Source organism: Notolepis coatsorum (genome assembly GCF_963971535.1).
Source record: "Notolepis coatsorum genome assembly, chromosome: 8".
NCBI classification, from domain to species: domain Eukaryota; kingdom Metazoa; phylum Chordata; class Actinopteri; order Aulopiformes; family Paralepididae; genus Notolepis; species Notolepis coatsorum.
Genome location: NC_140172.1, coordinates 25,550,767 through 25,571,470, shown reverse-complemented (window position 1 = coordinate 25,571,470; position 20,704 = coordinate 25,550,767). Strand labels below are relative to the sequence as shown.

General features: G+C 45.3%; 1 protein-coding gene across 1 annotated transcript in view; it reads right to left on the bottom strand.

Annotated features, from left to right (window-relative positions):
• The window catches only part of tspoap1 (TSPO associated protein 1), a gene marked incomplete at both ends in the record, with an annotated part of 203,051 nt that overhangs the window by 8,140 nt on the left and 174,207 nt on the right, over positions 1-20,704 (bottom strand). Inside the window, 4 exons of the mRNA XM_084320339.1 lie at positions 8,812-8,859; positions 11,989-12,057; positions 14,400-14,568; positions 17,803-17,945. Coding sequence (XP_084176465.1) covers positions 8,812-8,859; positions 11,989-12,057; positions 14,400-14,568; positions 17,803-17,945 — 429 coding nt within the window. The remainder of the gene's footprint in view (positions 1-8,811; positions 8,860-11,988; positions 12,058-14,399; positions 14,569-17,802; positions 17,946-20,704) is intronic.

The window sequence follows — 20,704 nt, the reverse complement described above, 5'->3', positions numbered from 1 at the left end:
TTTTTATGAAATTTGGACATGTACTACACAAGACTTCAGGCTATGGAACCAGTATGTCTTTTCAGCCATAGCAATTTTTGGGAAATATACTTTTGGATATTGCAACTACTACAGAAAAACATGAGTAACAAGTTCAGTTCAGACCTATGTTACTCTATTTCATTAGCACTAAAAGTACTAAATAGTAAAAGTTAAAACTTATTTTCTGACTGTACTTTGTAGGTCTGCATTTAAAATGTAAGGAGATGTAATTGAGTAAAAGTACAAGTATACAAACCTAATAATACTCGAGTAAAGTACAAATCCCCCAAAAGAGTACTTAAGTATTGTAACGAAGTACAATTACTCAAGTACTTTACACCCCTGCTAACAGGTTAGTCTCAAATGTAAGCTTCCTTCAAGGAACTGGAAATCCTTGAGCTTATGTCAAACTGTCAAACAATCTTATCCAGCTAATTCAATTATCCACGTACGAGGACCAGGACCCAGATCTACCCAACAGAGCAACGCAGCACAGGCCGTTTCCACTCCAACAGCAACTAGCAATAGCGCACACTACCAACGGTTACCTGCTGTTGTGTGGCAGCGGACAAGGCGCTCGTAACCAACGCAAGATACACTGGTATCAAATCCAGCTGTCAGCGTTGCTTCCGGCTTGGCCGGCCGTCATACTGGCTCGATTGGCAGTCAGTGGGAGGGAAGCCGGTGGGTGGGTCTGGGTCGTTGTGGACAGCGACTCCTACAGTTCGGTCGGGGCGCCTGCACAGCGGGGGAAGGATCTAAGAGAGGTAGTGTGACCTTCCACACGTTACACTCTCTCAGTGAGAGTCCACGCTGCCAGATGAAAATAAGTGGTGGGCTGGGTACACATGTGTCGGAGGAAGCATGTGATAGTCTCCGCCCTCCCAGACCGACGGTAGGGGGTAGAGTGCGCAACGACCAGGAAGGGGATTGGGGAATTGGCATAACGACTAACATTGGGAGGGGAGAAAAATGGAAAAAGAAGGGGGAAAAAGATTAAAAAAAATATATATATATATATATTTTAAGGACTCGCAAATCTTGCAGTCCCCCCATTGACTTACAGCGGTGGTGCACTAGCGCCATCTCGTGGATTAAGCGATGGCGCTGAATGAGTTAATGTATCGCGTAATTTCAGCGTGGAAATAAGGAATATCAAAATAAAAGCACACGTCGTTTCAAAAATGAAATTACAGCACTATGTTATCAATGAAATTAATGAATATTATCAACAAAAGCAATGGAATTGTTTCTGTATACACATTTATAAAACGAGGCATATTTAGCCAAAATATGTTGCCAGAACATGAAAAGAAAATGCGCTCACGTGCGCTTTGGCAGAGATCCGCTTCTACTCTGAAAATCCGCCCTCACAGAGATATGTTGATGCGAAGGGGACATGCTTTATCAATGCATGTGACGTACGTGGGTTGGTCATTATCATTATTACTGTATTTGGAAGACCATGTGAACATCAGATTAGTATCATTTGTGTGTGTGTGTGAACATTAGGGATGGGTACCTTTCACATTTGAACCGATACCGGTACCGGTACCGGTACCTGTGAATCGATACCGGTACCCAACGGTACCTTTTTTCGGTACTTTAAAAAATAAATAAATAAAAATATTTTTTATTAATTTTTTTTTTTTTACTTTTTTTTTATAACTTTTTTAACTTTTTTCTTTTCATGTCAACGTTCACACGCACAATATATGCTTACCTAGGATTTGACTTGATTCAACAACAAAGCAGTCGGAGCAATGACAAGCCGAAAACTGTCGAAATTTAATTTACCTACCTCAGTCGTAAAAAAAAATCCAAACTTCAAATAACTACAATTTCGACAGTTTTCGGCTTGTCATTGCTCCGACTGCTTTGTTGTTGAATCAAGTCAAATCCTAGGTAAGCATATATTGTGCGTGTGAACGTTGACATGAAAAGAGAAAAGTAAAAAAAAAAAAAAAAAGTAAAAAAAAAATGTAATAAAAAATATTTTTTTTTATTTTTTTTTTTCGGTTTCTCACTTGATTCGATACTCGGTAGTACCGACGTGTTTCGGTTCGGTACCTCAAAAGTACCGAATTCGGTACCCATCCCTAGTGAACATGAGAGCTAATGATATCTCTTCTTCTCTTCCTGTCAGGTGCTGCCCGTCCCTACACTGAAGGGTGCTGATTGCCTAATGAGGGACAGCTGATGGCAATCACATCGAGAGGGACGGGTGCACAAGTAGCTGACAGGTTGCCTTTGTTTGCCACTGCGTGTGGATATATATATGTATATACATATAATGTGTGGGCGAGTATGTATATGCAGTTAGCCCTATTGCCATATACCTGATGGACTGATGATTGTGCCAGCCTTTTCTGCACATTGTGTATGGAACCGTGTGCTCTTTGATGTTCACACAGCCACATAGTACAGTAGCCTCAAGGTTTGTCTGTCTTGGCTTGAGTTGCCTTATATGTATATCTTGTTTGTCCTCCCCTACCTTTTCCCCTGTGCACCATGGAGGAGGTTTAAATCCCTACCTCCATTCAATATATAATTTACTATTTGGAAAACGTCTTGTGTTGTGTCTTTTTTACCTACCTGGGACATTGTTTTGAACGCATTTACTGAGAGAGGCTGCTTTTGCTCATGTGCAGCCATCTCCAGTTGTTATTCTGTGTGGTCCTTAGACCTTCATACATGACATGGGGGCTCGTTAGTTTGCACAATTGTATGGTTCCTTGTTGGTTATATAACATGGTGACTTGTCGATTGGAGCATGTCAGGTAAAATAAGATAGCGTTTTCTCATTGGTAAGTTAGTGTGTTTCCATTGTCCGTGCTACACAGTTTGATTGATGTAAACCGTTGTTGTATGTGATGCTCTTGAACTAATCTGTTTTTTCTGCCACATAGGTAACAGGGGGATCGCCTACTTGGTTAGCGGGTGGGGGGCACGCGTCGTAATTCCGGTGGAACGCGCAATGAAATCGGTAAGCGACTGAAGATATGTGTAGACCTCATCCCGCCAGGGGAGTAGTTTAGCTGGGGTATGCTAGAGTGACGTAGGTGATCCTAGTTAGATGGTTAGACCAACGTTTATTGTTTTCATGAATGGTAGATGTGGGCATTAAATCAGATTGGTTGAATGGTATACTGCGGAATGTGGCGATTAAATGTGTTACGCACGGATATTGTGGAGTAGGTTAGTGGCTATTTCCTGGTACCTGTTATTCGTTTATTATTATTATAAACGATATACGTTATTTCGTTTGCTGGTAACGCGGGTTGCTACGGGAGCACAGGGTAATTACACGTAGGTTATTTCTGCAAGGGCTATGGCTGGGACGGCTTTTACGTTGGATTTTTTTTTGACAGATCCTACGAGGGATCAAATTGATGTCTGCACAAAGATAGATTTGTGTAGTGTCGCCAAACATTATGGCATTACTGTCCAGAGTTCAATAAGTAAAGAGGAGTTAAAAGCAATCGTGCTGGCTGGGTTGGTGGACAGAAATATATTTAGTTTGCCCATAGCCCAGGAGGATGGCTGTGAACGCCGCGCGCGATGAGGTGGCTGATAAGACTGGTGAGGCCACTGGTGGTTTGGATCAAAACGCAGGTGCGGTGCGGAAACGGAGAGGTGGCATTGCCAAGGGGGAGGAGAATGACAGTGATAGCTCTGTACACTCAACACGTGCCTCTGTTTCTTCTCCCACTTTTAAATCGTGTGCACGTTTTGCCCGTCTCCAGATGGAGGAGAGAGCGGCTATACGAGACAGGGAGGAGAGAAAGGAAGAGAGAGACAGGGAGGAGAGGAAGGAAGAGAGAAAGGAAGAGAGAGACAGGGAGGAGAGGAAGGAAGAGAAAAAGGAAGAGAGAGACAGGGAAGAGAGAGAGAGAGAGAAGGACAGAGTGCTCCAGGTGACGATAAGGAGGATGGAGTTGGAGAGTGGTGGCTCTTCCTCTCCCTCATCTGAAGGTTACCAGGGCATTTTTAATATTGGGCAGCATATTTCTGTGGTTCCCCTTTTTCGGGAGTCTGAGGTGGAATCATATTTTTCTACTTTTGAGCAAATAGCGTGGGCTTTGCAGTGGCCAAAGGACCAGTGGGCACTATTATTGCGATATAGACTCACGGGTAGGGCTCAGGAGGCATGCCAATCATTATCGAATGAGGACAGCGTGGTATATGAGAAAGTGAAGAGTGCTGTCTTGCGCGTATATGAACTGGTGCCGGAAGCGTATAGGCAACGATTTAGGGCACTAAGTAAAGCTCCCTCTCAAACACATGTGGCATTTTCCCGTGAACAACGGACTATGTTTACTCGTTGGTGTGAAGCATGTAATGTGGATGGTGTCGAAGCGTTGAGCGAGTTAGTCCTCATTGAGCAATTTAAAAAATTTGTGCCCGAACGCATTATAGTGTACTTAGAGGAGCGAAAGGTTTCTACCCTCCAGGAAGCTGCAGTTTTGGCAGACGAGTTCGCATTGATCCACAAAAATATTGCTGTGCGAAATGATGTGTATGTAGGAGGGGGTGCGTTCTCTCCTTCTGAGACGCCGTATCGGGGAGGTGACGGGCGAGCATTCCGACCTTGCTCACCGCCGTCTCGAAATGCCTTGGGTGACGAGCGAGCATTCCGAGAACGCTCACCGCCGTCTGAAAAGGCCACCTTTGTGTGTCATTATTGTAAGAAAGAAGGGCATTTTGTGAAGGACTGTCATGCGCTAAGGGATCGACAGGAGACCAGGGAGTCAGCCCAGGAACCGAAAGGGGTGGGGTTGATTGGTACGGTGTCATGTCCTGACCAGCATAGCTCTTTTGAACCCTTTTTGTTTGATGGTTATGTGTCCCTGTCGGGTAAAGTTGGGGACTACCAACAGGTGAGAATACTCCGTGATACAGGAGCCTCTCAATCGTTCATCCTGGCTGATGTATTACCATTGGATGTGGACTCCTGTCAGTCGAGTGAATTGGTGAGAGGTATTGACATGGGGTGTGTGCGCGTGCCGTTGCATAAGGTGCATGTACAGTCTGTACTGATCACAGGTTGTTTTCCGGTCGCGGTTCGCCCATGTTTTCCCGTAAAGGGCGTGGATTTCGTCATGGGGAATGATATCGCTGGGGGTAAGGTCGTCCCTGTGTTGGAGGTTGGAGACGCTCCATTTACTAACTCATTGTGTGATGCATTGATTGATAATCACCCCAATGTCCCTTCTATTTGTGCTGTCCCTAAGGCACAGGAGCGGAAGCGAGACCAAGGTCTAGCGTTGGGTGACTCTGTCTCAAGTTTCAAGTTTCAAGTTTCTTTAATATTTGTCATACAGAAGTACAGAATACTTTTATACAAAATGCTTCTTACTGTTACGCTCCAGAGACTGTGCAAGACAAGATAAGTATGAAATAAAATAACATAGTAAAAGTCTGTGGTGAGTTTTGCAAATTGGCGGTGGCGCAGCATTTTGAGGCGGGGGATGAGGTGTTTATTGTGCTGCCCACGCCTAGTACTGTGCTCACTGCCCGGTTCTCAGGACCTTATGTGGTAAAAGGGAAGGTGTCTGCCACTAAGTATATGTTGCATACGCCCGGGCGGCGGAGGAGGACACGCTGGTGTCATGTGAATAGGCTAGTGAAAGGTTCTGCCCGCGTCTCGTCGGAGTTGGGATGTGACGGGGTTGTTGGTTCACATGCTGGGGTGTGTTCTATTGTGCCTTGCAGGACACATAGTGCTGATGTTGGGAGTGCGCACCCCGGTAAGCGGTTCGCGTGTCGGGGTCCGGTGGCGATGAGGGAGGTCGTGGGGAGAGTGGCTATGTGCCCTGACAAAAGAAAAAGAAAGGGGTTAGCTTCAATTGGCCATGGTCCCTGGGACTCTCCTTGCCTTCTAACTCCCATGGCTAATGTGTCTCTCCGTTCTTTTTGTGCTACAGGAGGGTGAACGTAATGGCGGTGCCTGTCTTGTTCCCGTTATGGCCTCGGTAGGAGGAATGCACCGGCCCCGTTCTGACGGCTGATGCATGTGGTATTGGGAGGGTGTTGTTTATTTATTTCTGTTCTGTTGGTGCTAATCGGATGTTGGTTGATAATAAGTGATAATGTTTTGCTAACCCTGCGGGTTCGCTCTTATGGGGGGAGGTGTGACGTACGTGGGTTGGTCATTATCATTATTACTGTATTTGGAAGACCATGTGAACATCAGATTAGTATCATTTGTATGTGTGTGTGTGTGTGTGAACATGAGAGCTAATGATATCTCTTCTTCTCTTCCTGTCAGGTGCTGCCCGTCCCTACACTGAAGGGTGCTGATTGCCTAATGAGGGACAGCTGATGGCAATCACATCGAGAGGGACGGGTGCACAAGTAGCTGACAGCACACACACGTCGGGGCGCCTCATTGTGTCACTTTCCAGTGACCACCGTGTATGAGGTTGCCTTTGTTTGCCACTGCGTGTGGATATATATATGTATATACATATAATGTGTGGGCGAGTATGTATATGCAGTTAGCCCTATTGCCATATACCTGATGGACTGATGATTGTGCCAGCCTTTTCTGCACATTGTGTATGGAACCGTGTGCTCTTTGATGTTCACACGGCCACATAGTACAGTAGCCTCAAGGTTTGTCTGTCTTGGCTTGAGTTGCCTTATATGTATATCTTGTTTGTCCTCCCCTACCTTTTCCCCTGTGCACCATGGAGGAGGTTTAAATCCCTACCTCCATTCAATATATAATTTACTATTTGGAAAACGTCTTGTGTTGTGTCTTTTTTACCTACCTGGGACATTGTTTTGAACGCATTTACTGAGAGAGGCTGCTTTTGCTCATGTGCAGCCATCTCCAGTTGTTATTCTGTGTGGTCCTTAGACCTTCGTACATGACAATGCAGCATTACACAACACTGGGTACTCGTTCCGGACTGATATCCAGAACTTTGTGAGGGCCTGTCCAGTGAACTTTTTTTTGTATCCACTTTTTCTCCTTATTTTCTATTTTTCTCCCATCCCAATTTCGCCTCGCCAATTCTCCCTTCAATTCTCCCCTCCCCTGTCTCAAACGTTGTTAGACTATGCCTCCCACTGGTCAGCTGCAGTGAGGACCAAGCCTTGCATCACGTGTCCCCCCCGGTACACGAGGAGGCAGCTGTAGCATCTTTTCACCTGAACAGCGCAATCTCTCAGTGGCGAGGAGTAATGCGTGGGAGGCTCACGCTGCCCCCGATACTTCCTGATTCTGCTGTACAGGCACACCAACCGACCTGTAGGAGTCCCACCCTCTAACACTGCCAATTGTGGTAGTATGAACGACCGGCCAAGCCGGTAGCAACGCAGAGAGCTGGGCTCGATACCAGCATCTCCTGCGTTAGTGGCGAGCGCCTTGCCCACTGCGCCACTCGGCCGCCCCTCCTGTCCAGTGAACTTGACTTTCAGTAGCTCGTCACACGAAAGATCATTGAGCGCCTCCTGCATTCTGTTCCTACAACAAGCCATCAAGCTGAGTAAATACCCCCAAATCTCCGCTGATTATCCTGGAGTGCCACTAACAGAGTTTCCAGCTCACTATCAGCACATTTCTCTGCCAATGTGTTGTTTTTGTCTGCAAGGAAAATCTGCGCTTCTTCTCTGAGTTAACAAAGGCGAATACTCTGCCACCTCACTTCAGTGTGGTATAGCAGCTGGTTATGCGCAGAGTCCATTTCATCGCGGCCAACCAGCAACGCTTCTGACAACAAACCTATCCATTGAGAGTCCAGGTTACACACAAAAGACCAGACCCCCCTCCCGCGATTATAAATGCGCAGGGTGTAGTGAGATGTGTATTGGAATACGTGTGTCGGCCTCCATTGATGAAGGGGCGAGACATGGCAAATACACACAGTTGCCGGGTGGAAAACTCGATCAGAGTTATTTTTTTTGCCAATGCGCAATGCACTGTCACCTACCCGCGACCCCACTTTGGGTCGCAACCCGTAGTTTGAGAACCGCTGTGCTAGATCATATGTCCATTTGGGCCACGACATCCCACCACAGCATAATGAATCGGGGGTCCCGAAAACGATTCAATGCGATCGGGTGAAGCTCTTGATCCAGGTTACTAGAAATGTCCGCCCGGAGGAATTTCATCGACACACAGAGAGATACACAGTCTCAAAGGGAGTGCAACATCGGCCGCATACCACCAGGCGGCGGTATTGGACTTTTGCGATCTCAGACTCATTCCCTATGGTTACACAGCCTTCCTGGATGGATTATGAATGGAAATAGCGAATAAAAGAAATAACGATCAAATAACATGTATACTCGTTGTTGGCGTCCAACGATTGGCAGACAATAACGAGTATACTCGTCGTTGGCGGGGAATGAGTTAAGGGTATGGGAGAGAGTTATTCATTCACTTCCCCAGCCCAGATCTTCCCTGCCGGTCCGGGGGATCGAACCGGAGACCTTCTGGTCACAAACCTGCTTCTCTAACCTTTAGGCCACCACTGCCCAACAGAGGTCCAAACTCTCCATAGCCCACCCCCCAAAAAACAACAACAACAACAACAACAACAACAACAACAACAACAACAACAAACAAATAGAGATGGACAAACAGATGATCTTGACCAAAACAAACATACAGTCGATAATGGTTAGTCTACAGCTGTTAGAATGGATGCAGGACGAGCAAAGGTGAAAGGTCACATGATGACATTATAGATGAATAAATGCATGCTGGTGTCCGGTATCGGTCACTTGATCATCCTGGGGAGATAATAGGGAAGGAGAGAGAGAGAGAGAGAGACAAACCTTGGCTGGAGGAGTCAAAGCTCTCCTCCCAGAGTGCGGCAGACTCCACTGGAAGAGACGGGGAGGCAGAGGGTGAGCAGGTTAAAGCTCTCTGGTGTTTAAAGACACTAGCGGTGCGGTGCGGGTCATGTACATGATCGTGTGTAAAAACCAAAGCAACACGCTGCCTGAGAGGCGACACACACAGCAGGCATCACACTGAGGCAGACGGAGGCACACAGATGGAGAGGATCAGAGGGGATGCTGCTCGACCGGCAGTGAGGGACCGGCACCCGTCAGTTAGAGCTGTCCCCGAAGCCTGTTTTTGGGCTTCGAACTTCGTCAGGGTTTTTCGAACGGATGTTCGAACCTTCATTTTTAATAATAAAGACATTTTTCAAAAAAAAAAAAAAAAAGGTTTTAAATTTTTTCTTTTTTATATAAATAAATATCCTCAAACAAAATCCTCAATTTGAATAGTCATTAATCTGATTAAATTAGTATTTTTTTTTATTAAATCAACTTTATTTAATGAATATAACTCATCAGTTGTAATACTAGAATATTGGTGTAGCCTAATCTTTATCTGCAACTGTGAAGAAATATATATATATATATATATATTTTTTATAAAAAATTCAAATGTTGATTTAGAATTCGAATGCCAACATAACGAACGAAGGTCCGAACGTTCGAACGTTTGGGCTCAGCCCTATGAGGGACCGGCGCCCCGTCAGTGTCGTGAACTAGCCGACGTGGCTCTTATCCACATGCCAACAAACAAATCCTTCATGTCTTCTATATGTCAACGTGTCAGTGATGAGTTATCAAAAGGTGCAGGATAAGTTATGAGCAGGAGGATGTAACGTTGAATGATTAAATGTGTGTATTATGGACTATGAAATGTAATGCAGCGATGCACAGAGTACCATGAATACTGAATTTTTTTTTACATTCTACTGTACGTTTGGAGCACGGGGTGTGATATTCTGCATGTGACCCCAGGGCCCTGTTCCTCGTACCGGGCTAACTGAGTTAGCCGGATCATTTTCAGGATAACTTGATTTAAGCCTGACCTGTCGGTTCCCCGACACGCGATTGTCTAAATCACTATTGGCAACAGATCAAAAAGTTTGAACCTGCTCCAGCGCAGGGTTAAGTTCAGTTAGCTGGATAACCTGCATGGCCACGCCCTCGCAAAGAAATGCCAGCTCCCTTCCTGAAATAATTCTCACAGTCTAGATCCCATTATACCATTCTGAATTATGTTTTTGTGCTTCGTTTTTCTAGAGGGGGCTTTTGAAATGTAAAATAATATACCTAAAATGCTGATAATAAATCATATTCAGCCTATGGATTTACTTTGCACGTCATAGTTATACGGATACGGCGCTCGCGATCGCGATACACACTATGTGGTTATTTTAATAACGCGGAGCATTGCAAATGTGAATCCCGCAGGGATATTTTTTATTAATGAAATCGGGCGTTTGGCTCTGATTAGTTTCATATTCTTCGCTGTGGATGTATATTTGCTTAACGGAGCGCCCGGATTGTGTTTCATTCAAGCATAAATTGAAGCGTCTTTATATGCATGATTTGTGGATATGAATTACGAGGAATGTGTATCTGTGGATTGTTGAATTGTATCACTGTCACTCACACGTTATTGTGATATTGTAACTGGGTTTAAAATATATGAGGAGATGCGCTGTTTGACGGATTTGATGACGTGACGTGACTTGATAAATTGAATGAGCCTTTGACGTTTTGATGAATGAATTTGAGAAAATGCATTTATCTGTTCCAAGCACTGTTATCTGATGATGAACATGAGGTGTCACTGGTATAAACCAAAGGTTAATCAATTCAATGCATGTATGGATGATGTCCGAAACAGATTAAAACCTGATTAATAGTGAAACTGTATACTATAGCCTCCAACTCCCTCTCTGACACGTTATTTCGGGGGTCGCGCCTTGAAAACTTTGGGAACCATGTATTTATATAGTACATGATACCTAAGCCGAGCGCATACAGTACAGATATCCTCATAATATAATTCATATCAATTAGATACTCTTTGGGCTTGTTTTTATACTTATTCTGAAAGAGTTGAACTAATTATTTTCGCTAGCAAGATCTCATTCGATTATTCATTCCATTAACTGCCAGCAGGCACATTTAAAGAAATATAATCTGATTGATTGGGGTAATGGGGGACTTAAAATTAGCCTATAGATTATGCATTTAACTTGTCGTGAGGCTATTGAGCCGTACTGTATTGTACCCATTCTGCAATCTGTTAATAAAGTTTTCAATCAATCAATCAATCAATGCCGAAAATCAGGATTTCTGCGATCGACACCTGCTGTCTTTTTAGGTGAGTCGGCCTCGCGCACTTATCCTGAGTATCAAGTCTGGTTCGAATTACAGTAACGAGACTGAATCAGCGTTCGAGGAACAGGGAAAGCCTGGATTCAAACATCGGGTTAATCGAATCTGGATAATTGGACTTTTGATCGACTTAGTTGAACCAGGTACGGGGACTAGGGCCCAGGACCTCTATCATGATGTTACATATGTACAGTGATATTTTGGATGTGACCACGTCGATCATAGGTCTCATCTCTGCATCGACTGCAAAACTAAAACAATCCCCTCTGGTCATTTGAGTGAGGAGTAAAGCAGCTGAAATGGAGAGAGAGATGGAGATGGGAGGAGACAGAGAGTGATGGATAAGATAGATAGAGAGCGAGAGAGAGAGAGAGAGAGAGAGAGATGGGAGGAGACAGAGAGAGATGGATAGAGAGAGCAAGAGAGAGACAGAGCAAGAGAGAGAGATAGCGAGAGAGATAGATAGAGAGCGAGAGAGAGAGAGAGAGATGGGAGGAGACAGAAAGATGGATAGAGAGCGAGAGAGAGACAGAGCAAGAGAGAGAGAGAGATAGATAGATAGATAGATAGATAGAGAGCGAGAGAGATAGAGAGAGAGATAGAGAGAGAGAGAGAGATAGAGAGAGCGAGAGGTAGCGAGAGATAGCGAAAGAGATAGAGAGAGCGAGAGAGATAGAGAGACAGAGCAAGAGAGAGAGAGAGAGAGAGAGATAGAGAGACAGAGCAAGAGAGAGAGAGCAGGCACACCGGAGGGAGAGAGTGAAGGAGGAGCAGACAGCGTGGGTCAGCAGCGAGACACACCTTTCTTGTTTCGTCTGGGTTTGGCTGGTGGAGCGGGGCGGCGAGGAAGCTGTGCGTGTGTGCGAATGCCTTTATGGAGTTTTTAGAAAAGAAAAGTAACATTTTGAAAAAAAAACAAAAAAAAATAAACACAAGAGATGCAATATTGAGTGAGAGAAGCAGACATAGACACAAAAAGAGGCAGAATGAGAAGCAAGTGAAGAACAGTTGTAAAAAAAAAAAAAGGCAACCAATGAGCAGTGACCACGGTAGTGAGACCAAGTGGAAGTGAAAAGGTTAAAAACCGTCTGCAGAGAGCATTCTGGGAGAGAGAGCAGGAAACAAGAAGCGTACCGTCAGCTTGATCTGCCAGATGGCTCCTTTCCGTGGCTCATAACACTTAGCCAACAGGCTAACACACGTTGACTCACGTTCTAAGGCACGTTGTCAGACAGTCTAGTCAATGAGTGTTAAAGGGGAACAACGCTCATTTTCAGAATTCATACGCGTTATCGTTTTTGTGATGTCACCGGGTATAGATTCTGAAGCTGCTCCATAGACGAATACTCCATAGCAGGGTTACCACAGACGTTGCAAAATGAAATTCAAGGACTTTCAAGTACTTTTCCAAGCACTATATTTTATTTTTTAAACGGCATTTAAAAGGATACAATTCAATTTTAAATGCTGTTTTGTATAGAAATATATGCAATATTTATGGCTTAAAACCAATTTCCGACAATTAGTTACACTTTAAATAAAAGAAATTCTATTTCTTGATTCAGATTTTCTTTTTGTATCCACTTTTTCTCCCATTTTTCTATATATTTTTCTCCCATCCCAATTTCGTATCATCCAATTCAACCCTCCCCTGTCACGAACGCTGTTTCTTGCCTCCCACAAGCCGGCTGCAATGTGGACTAAGTCATACATAGCACAAGTCCCCTCCGGTACTTGAGGTAACAGCAGTCGCATCTTTTCACCTGCGCAGCACGATCTCTCAGTGGTGAGGAGTAACGCGTGGGAGGCTCACGCTGCCCCCGACACTTCCTGATTCCACTGCGCAGGCGCACCAACTGACCTGTAGGAGTCGCTGTCCACAACGCCCGATCCCCACCCATCAGTTTCCCACCCCCTAATACGGCCAATGTGTATTAGTACGGACGACCAGCTAAACTGAAAGCAAATGTGGAGCGCTTGGCTCGAACAGGCGAGCCCAGCGTCTCCAGATTTCGTGGCGAGCGCCTTGCCCACTACGCCACGTAGCCGCCTGATTCAGAAATGTTTTATCATGGATGAACAAAACTTTCAATGTGAATGGTTGATTTGAATTTCAAGGACTTTTTAAGCACCTTGTTTTCAAGGAATTCCAGGCCTTGACTTTATTTTTTTCAAAGATCAAGCACTTTAAAGGAAAACTCCAACATTTTGGGAAATTAGCTTATTTGCCATCTACCCTGGAGTTAGACAAGAAGATGCATACATTTTCCTTCTCTGTGCATGCAGTAGGAGTAGGAAGACGTTGGGAACTAGGCTAATGGAGGAACCTACTTCCAGTGACTGACGCTAAGCTAGGCTAACGGTGCGCGTCTTCCTACTCCTACTGCACGCACAGAGAAAAAAAAAGGTATGTATCTTCTTGTCTAACTCCAGGGAAGATGGCAAATAAGCTAATTTCCCAAAATGTTGGAGTTTTCCTTTAAGCACTGCAAGGACCAACCCTGTCCATAGGTAAATCTTCTGCTTCAGATCTGAGAATTCTACTACAATAGAATTTATAATAACTAACAAAAATTCGGTGGGTCCACAAAATCTCCCATCCGTTTGTCAATGGAGCAGCTCCAGACATGACAACATCACACGTTTTGATTCTTGCTGCTCTGGTTTCTGGCTTTAAGAGAGTAACTCATGGTTACCAATATTGGCTGAACTTCTCTAGAAGACCAGTCATTCTTGATTTGGGTGGTGTTCCCCTTTAAGTGCTTGGTCAGGGATTTCCTTAAAACGGTAACACAAACCCAAGCAAAAGACAAACCGTAAAGGGCAAAGCAAAGCGTCTCAAAACGAAAATCCATTTTGATCATTTAAATTTAGCTTCAACTGAATCACGAGCTGATGAGTGTTCTCTGCAACCCACTGCTATGCCAACAGGTCAACAGTTCAGAAGGAGAATTTATTCCTCTTCTTCTCATCTGAAAAGCCGCTTTCATAATTCTGCAAACGGCCTGCACATGATACTATGCTGATGAGAATCTTAAGTGATATAGACCGTGGGAGTGCTGAACTCAGGTCAGCCTCAGTCCGTTACTTTGAATAAAGTCATAAAGACAAGTGGTCCCAATCGTTGAGCCTAGATCAGAACCACAATGTCTGTGAGACAGTGCCGTGTACCTATGAGCGTGTGTGTTAAGGTGATTGACAGTGCCATGTACCTATCTTCTCCATGGAGGCGTCTGTGGACAGGAAGCCCTGCTGCAGCAGCTGTTGTCGGGTCTCCTCGTCCTCCACCTGGATCTCTGACACCATGTTACACGGCACGTATCCCCGGTGACCGCCGGACTCACCGTGGTAGAACCCGTCTGGATCTTTATCTCCGTACACCTTGGGAGAGGATTCAGAACCATTGTTAGAAAGTGGAATTGCAAAGAAAAAGAGGAAGAAAAAATGCTTTGCAAACACTACATGGTTTATTAGACCATCATCAGATGTTCTGGTCAGATGCTCTGATTGAAGGTCTTGCATCAAAAACTGTGTGGTAGTGGTGGTGGTAGTAGTGAAAATAGTGGTAAAGGTAGTGGTAGTGCTAAAGGTAATGGTGGTGGTTGTGGTAGTGGTGAAGGTTGTGGTGAAGGTAGTGGTGAAGGTAGTGGTGAAGGTAGTGGTGAAGGTAGTGGTGAAGGTAGTGGTGAAGGTAGTGGTGAAGGTGGTGGTGAAGGTAGTGGTGAAGGTAGTGGTGAAGGTGGTGGTGAAGGTAGTGGTGAAGGTAGTGGTGGTGAAGGTAGTGGTGAAGGTAGTGGTGAAGGTAGTGGTGGTGAAGGTAGTGGTGAAGGTAGTGGTGAAGGTGGTGGTGAAGGTAGTGGTGAAGGTAGTGGTGAAGGTGGTGGTGAAGGTGGTGGTGAAGGTAGTGGTGAAGGTAGTGGTGGTGAAGGTAGTGGTGAAGGTAGTGGTGAAGGTAGTGGTGAAGGTAGTGGTGGTGAAGGTAGTGGTGAAGGTAGTGGTGAAGGTAGTGGTGAAGGTGGTGGTGAAGGTAGTGGTGAAGGTAGTGGTGAAGGTGGTGGTGAAGGTAGTGGTGAAGGTAGTGGTGGTGAAGGTAGTGGTGAAGGTAGTGGTGAAGGTAGTGGTGAAGGTAGTGGTGGTGAAGGTAGTGGTGAAGGTGGTGGTGAAGGCAGTGGTGAAGGCAGGGCCGCGGGAAGTCCACGGGAAGTGGGGGTGCTGAGATATTGATCGTTTTTTATTAAATTTTATTTTTATTTTATATAATTTTTTATTTTTTTTTATAAAATATATATATTATATAATTATACTTGTAGTTGTATTGTCTGCGAGACATCGCCACCACACAACAAGTCAAAATGCTCGCTATCTGTGTGTATACTCTGCTTTGGTCAAATCACATTTAGCGTGGGGCCTGAGAGTGCTGAGGCTGACGTTCTGCAGATGGGTACTATTGAGTCAGAGCGTTCAACAGGGTCTGAAACGTGTTATGAGGGGGTGCTGAGATAAGTGATATAATAATAACGTCATAGGTTTACCACTCTGGTAAACCAACACTCTCGTTCACTAGAGACCGCGCTCTCACGCTCAGCTCTGCGGAGCGTGCGAGACAAACATGTAACATCACAGCCCAGCTTACCCCAACTGTTGCGCCCTCCCTCTGCAATTCGTTCCCCGCATACATGATCGCCGACATGCAAAAGGTCTTCGATCACCCTCCCGGGGGCTCGGATAGTTCTGCTGGCTTGTTCACGCCAGGGAAACCGCAGATATATATTCCTTTACTGCGAATTCAGCGTCCCAAAACTTCCAGGCTGAGTCTATTTTTTTTACCAACGGATTTCCAGTTCCGCGTTGACGCTTCCAGGCCGCGTCTATTCGAATCCCAACCGGTTCATGCGTCGGCTACACGCTGTTAATAACACTGCATTATCGGGACAGCGCCCCTATGACGATCTGGCAATGAATTCCAAGAGTAGGGTAAATCTGCAGTGCCGCTCCGAGTAGCCTCGGTTACAATGGAATAATAAAAGCCAAAACAACCTTGCAGTTGCAGTTACACTCCCCGCCAGCAGGGGGTGCTGCAGCCCCTGCCGCACCCCTAGTTGCCGCGTCCTTGGGTGAAGGTAGTGGTTGTGGTGAAGGTAGTGGTGAAGGTAGTGGTGAAGGCAGTGGTGAAGGTAGTGGTGGTGAAGGTAGTGGTGGTGGTTGTGGTTGTGGTGAAGGTAGTGGTGAAGGTAGTGGTGAAGGTAGTGGTGGTGGTTGTGGTGGTGGTTGTGGTAGTGGTGAAGGTAGTGGTGAAGGTAGTGGTGAAGGTAGTGGTGGTGGTTGTGGTGGTGGTTGTGGTAGTGGTGAAGGTAGTGGTGAAGGTAGTGGTGAAGGTAGTGGTGGTGGTTGTGGTAGTGGTGAAGGTAGTGGTAGTGGTTGTGGTGAAGGTAGTGGTGGTGACGGCAGTGGTGAAGGTAGTGGTAGTGGTGAAGGTAGTGGTAGTGGTGAAGGTAGTGGTAGTGGTGAAGGTAGTGGTTGTGGTACATTTACATTTACATTTAGTCATTTAGCTGAACGCTTTTATCCAAAGCGACTTACAAGTTCTGTACAACAAGTCAGCAGGAAGGGTACAACTCTATCAGCTGAGTAACAATGTTCATCAAAGTGTCGAGTGCTACAGTGTAGGTTAGTTTATTAGGACAAGTGCATGACAGTAAGGTTAGTTAGGGTTAGATATATTTTTTTCTTCTTCTTTTTTTAGTGGTTGTGGTAGTGGTAGTGGTGGTGGTGAAGGCAGTGGTGGTGGTGGTGAAGGTAGTATTATACAATGGCATGCAAATATCTTGATTCTGATTGGCTGAAACAGTCAAGTTAGCCGTTGTTATTTCGTATAACACACTCCACGTGAACCCAGATCCCTCCCACAACCGAATTATTATTATTCTTTTTTTGGAATGAGACTGAATGAATCCGCCATAGATAGACAAATGGAAGTATGAATATATTTTGAATGAATCCTCCAAAAAAGATAGTCAACTGGAATATGTTAGTTCGTTACACATATGTTGGATTATGTAATTGGTTTGTCATGACCCATTGTGAAACAAAAGAAAAATCGCAGACTAAAAAAAATTGCTGTCACACGAAGCGATTTCACTGGATGTCCCGGACACAATGGAAGTATGGATATATTCGTAACGAATAATTAAAAAAAGATACAGTCAACTGGAATATGTTAGTTGTTTACACATGTAATTGGTTTGTCATGACCCATTGTCAAAAACAATAATAAATCGCGGGATTTATATGAAGTTTGTTGTTAGATGGCATGCTTTGTAGCACCTCCCTCTGCTTCTAGACACGGAGGCAACTTATTTTAAAATTTTTTGACCAACTTTTTCTGTGGATGGTTTTGTGAATAAATCTCCATTATGCTTCAATTACTGTGTGTTTATTGTATAGCAATAAGGTTGGGTGAATTCGGCCATTGTATAAAAGCATTACATCACTTGAAGTCGCCTAACGAGCCTCCGCTGCGCGTCGGGCCTAACAACCACCCCTAGGCGTGATCTAATGAGTATAACACACTCCGTCGCGTGATGTAATGCTTAAATGGTGGTTGTGGTGGTTTACCTTTATGATCTGTCCTTCACTAAAGGGTAACTCCTCCTCCACAGCGTCAGGATTGGGTGACATGGTGACAGGATCATAAGGGAAGAGGGCCACAAAGATACGGGCCTCATTGTCCCCCACAGCCTTTGATGACTCCACACCTTCTGCACACAAGCACACAGATCAAATCATCCATTAGAAAATACTGTACAACACCCTCTGCACAAAAACATGCAGTTACAGACGCTCCATTTGCAAAACATAGGTCAGAGAAATAGTGCACAAGGTCCATATAATATCCTACTCCTCATCTTCATAAAAGGCCAAACAACCATGCTTGTGCAAGACCTACACACACTCGATACGGCGGTGCTGGGAACACGTGTCCAGGCGTGTCCTTAGAGGTGAGCTAAAAGCACTGATCCTAAGCCTCGTGAGCTGCTGGAGGAACCTGCACTCATGATCCCCCAGCAGCAGCAGAGCAAGAGACTGGAGGAGGCTCGACCCCCCGCGCCTCAAACAGCCTGCTCACACAATAATAGAGAGAAGTATGGATGAACAGAAGAACATAATGTAGTATACAATGTATGCATACTGGGGGACCCTGATGTAAACAAGACACACGTCTTTCTCTGGTCTGCATCCCCTTAACAATTGTGTGTATTGAGCCGTACTGTATTGTACCCATTCTGCAATCTGTTAAATAAAGTTTTCATTCATTCATTCATTCACTATATCGAAGACAGAGAGATCTAGAGAGGGATCCAATATATATACTTTTTTTCCAGGTCTTGCTCGAAAAAGAGATCATTGATCTCGAGTGACTACCTGGTAAAATAAAGGTTAAATAAATATATATAAAAGCTTTTTTTCCGCATGACGCGTCGTGCAAAATGGTCCATTCTTGTCCCTTGTGTGTGCAGCACGGGGGACGTGACGTCACCGCTGTGACCAGAGGGTGCTGTGTGATCACCACGGCAGCCGGCGCACGGTGACTCTGAGGCGCCGCAGTGAGACGTAAGCTGGCGGCCAGCGAGGCGTGCTTCTTCTATCTCATTAGGAGGGATCAGTCCAACTGTGGCAAGAGTCAGGGTCAGAGACATCGCACACTTTCACATCCTCATTGAGCCGCTGGGGGGGGAGGAGTGAGAGGGGGATGCAACTTCTCCTCTGTGTGCACATGTGAACTTGTCTTTGCCAACGTGCGGCTTCCTGTGCAGTTTCCAACGCATGCGTGCAATCATCGCTCGTGTGGAAATGAGAGTCAACTGAATTCAGTCAATCGATCTGCTGCTGTCCATTTTTAGTACAACATAGATTGTGAGAGAGCGCAGAAGGATGCAAGAGTAGAGGGGGGAGGGAAAGCGAGATAGGAGAGGGAGATAGAGAGAGAGGGAGAGAGAGGATAGGGAGACTGAGACGGAGAGGAAGATGGAAAGAGAGGGAGATAGAGAGAGAGCGAGGATAGGGAGAGAGGAGAGGAAGATAGAGAGAGAAAGAGAGAGGGAGAGAGAAGGAAAGGGAGATAGAGATGGGAGAGAGAGGGGGAGGGGTGAGAGAGAAAGAGAGAGGGTGGGAGAGAGAGAGGGGAGAGAGAGAGCGGTGGGGGGAGAGATAGAGCGAGGAGAGAGAGAGGGAAGAGAGAGAGAAAGAGAGAGAGGGAGAGAGAGAGCATGAGTCTGTACAAGGGTTTCATTGCTGGCTAATCTATGTTACTATTTTCATGGCTGCCACTTCCTCCTGTCTCATGCCATGACAAGCCACTTTGGATTAAGCCGGTTCTTAACTTAGTACGCCATCTCTCTCTCCTCTCTCTCTCTGTGCCTCACCCCACCTATACAGCACATGCTACCCTCCCCCCACCCCCCACCCGCCAACACAAGGTTGGGGGGGTTGCCGACAGAAGGCAAGGGTATATCAGCGTTGTTTCATGTAAGAGAGAGGTAGAGAGAGACAGAGAGAGGTGGAGAGACAGAGAGATGTAGATAGAGACAGAGAGAGACAGAGAGAGGTGGAGAGACAGAGAGATGTAGAGAGAGACAGAGAGAGACAGAGAGAGGTGGAGAGACAGAGAGAGGTAGAGAGAACTTGTCCGTGTACAGGCCTTTCGATTAGCCCCACCGTTCATTGTAAACAATGATGCATGTAGTTACTGTGTGTTGTTGTAGCCACCGGTTAATTCGCGATTTTTTATTGGTTTGTCATGACAAACAAATGACATAATCCAACATATGTGTAAAGAAACAACATATTCCAGTTAACGGTATATTTGTTTAATGATTCGTTACGGCGAAATCAATACTTCCATTTGTATAAATTGCGTTAAGCGGAGCTTAGTATTCCTGCCTGGCTGAGGAGCTTGTCGCGGCTCATGCGCACGCTCGGCCAATCAGAGCAACGCGGAAGGGCTTGTTGCTTGCCGAAAGGATACAAGTGGCCGGCTTGGGGTATTGTGGGTGTGGCTCTGGTATCAGCGCGTATTTCAGCCTGGGCGGATGGCTGCTGGAATGAACACTTCCTAGTAGCAAGCAGGCGACAGGAGCAGCAAACATTTCCCCACCGCTGTTACATGACGAGAGAGAGTGTGGCGTGTGCTCAAGTGACAAAGTGTCCTGGGAACGACAGACAGTGAACGGTGAAGAGGCGAGGCGTTGTGCTTATGCCTGGCGATACAAAGGTTGAGGAAAATAGATGTACCGTTGCGGCCCGGGTGTGTTCTGTGTGGTGGTCAACAGGTGGTCACTGCTTTGGACCTACCGTAGGTTAGGGTGAGCATTAGTGTGGGATTCAGTCTGTCTCTCTTTTTAGTAGATATATTGTGACAACTATATTCGTATTAAAGGCAACTTATTTATACCTGTGTGATAACTATAATTGTATTAAAGTCAACTTATTATTATATTACAATCTTCAATAAAGATTA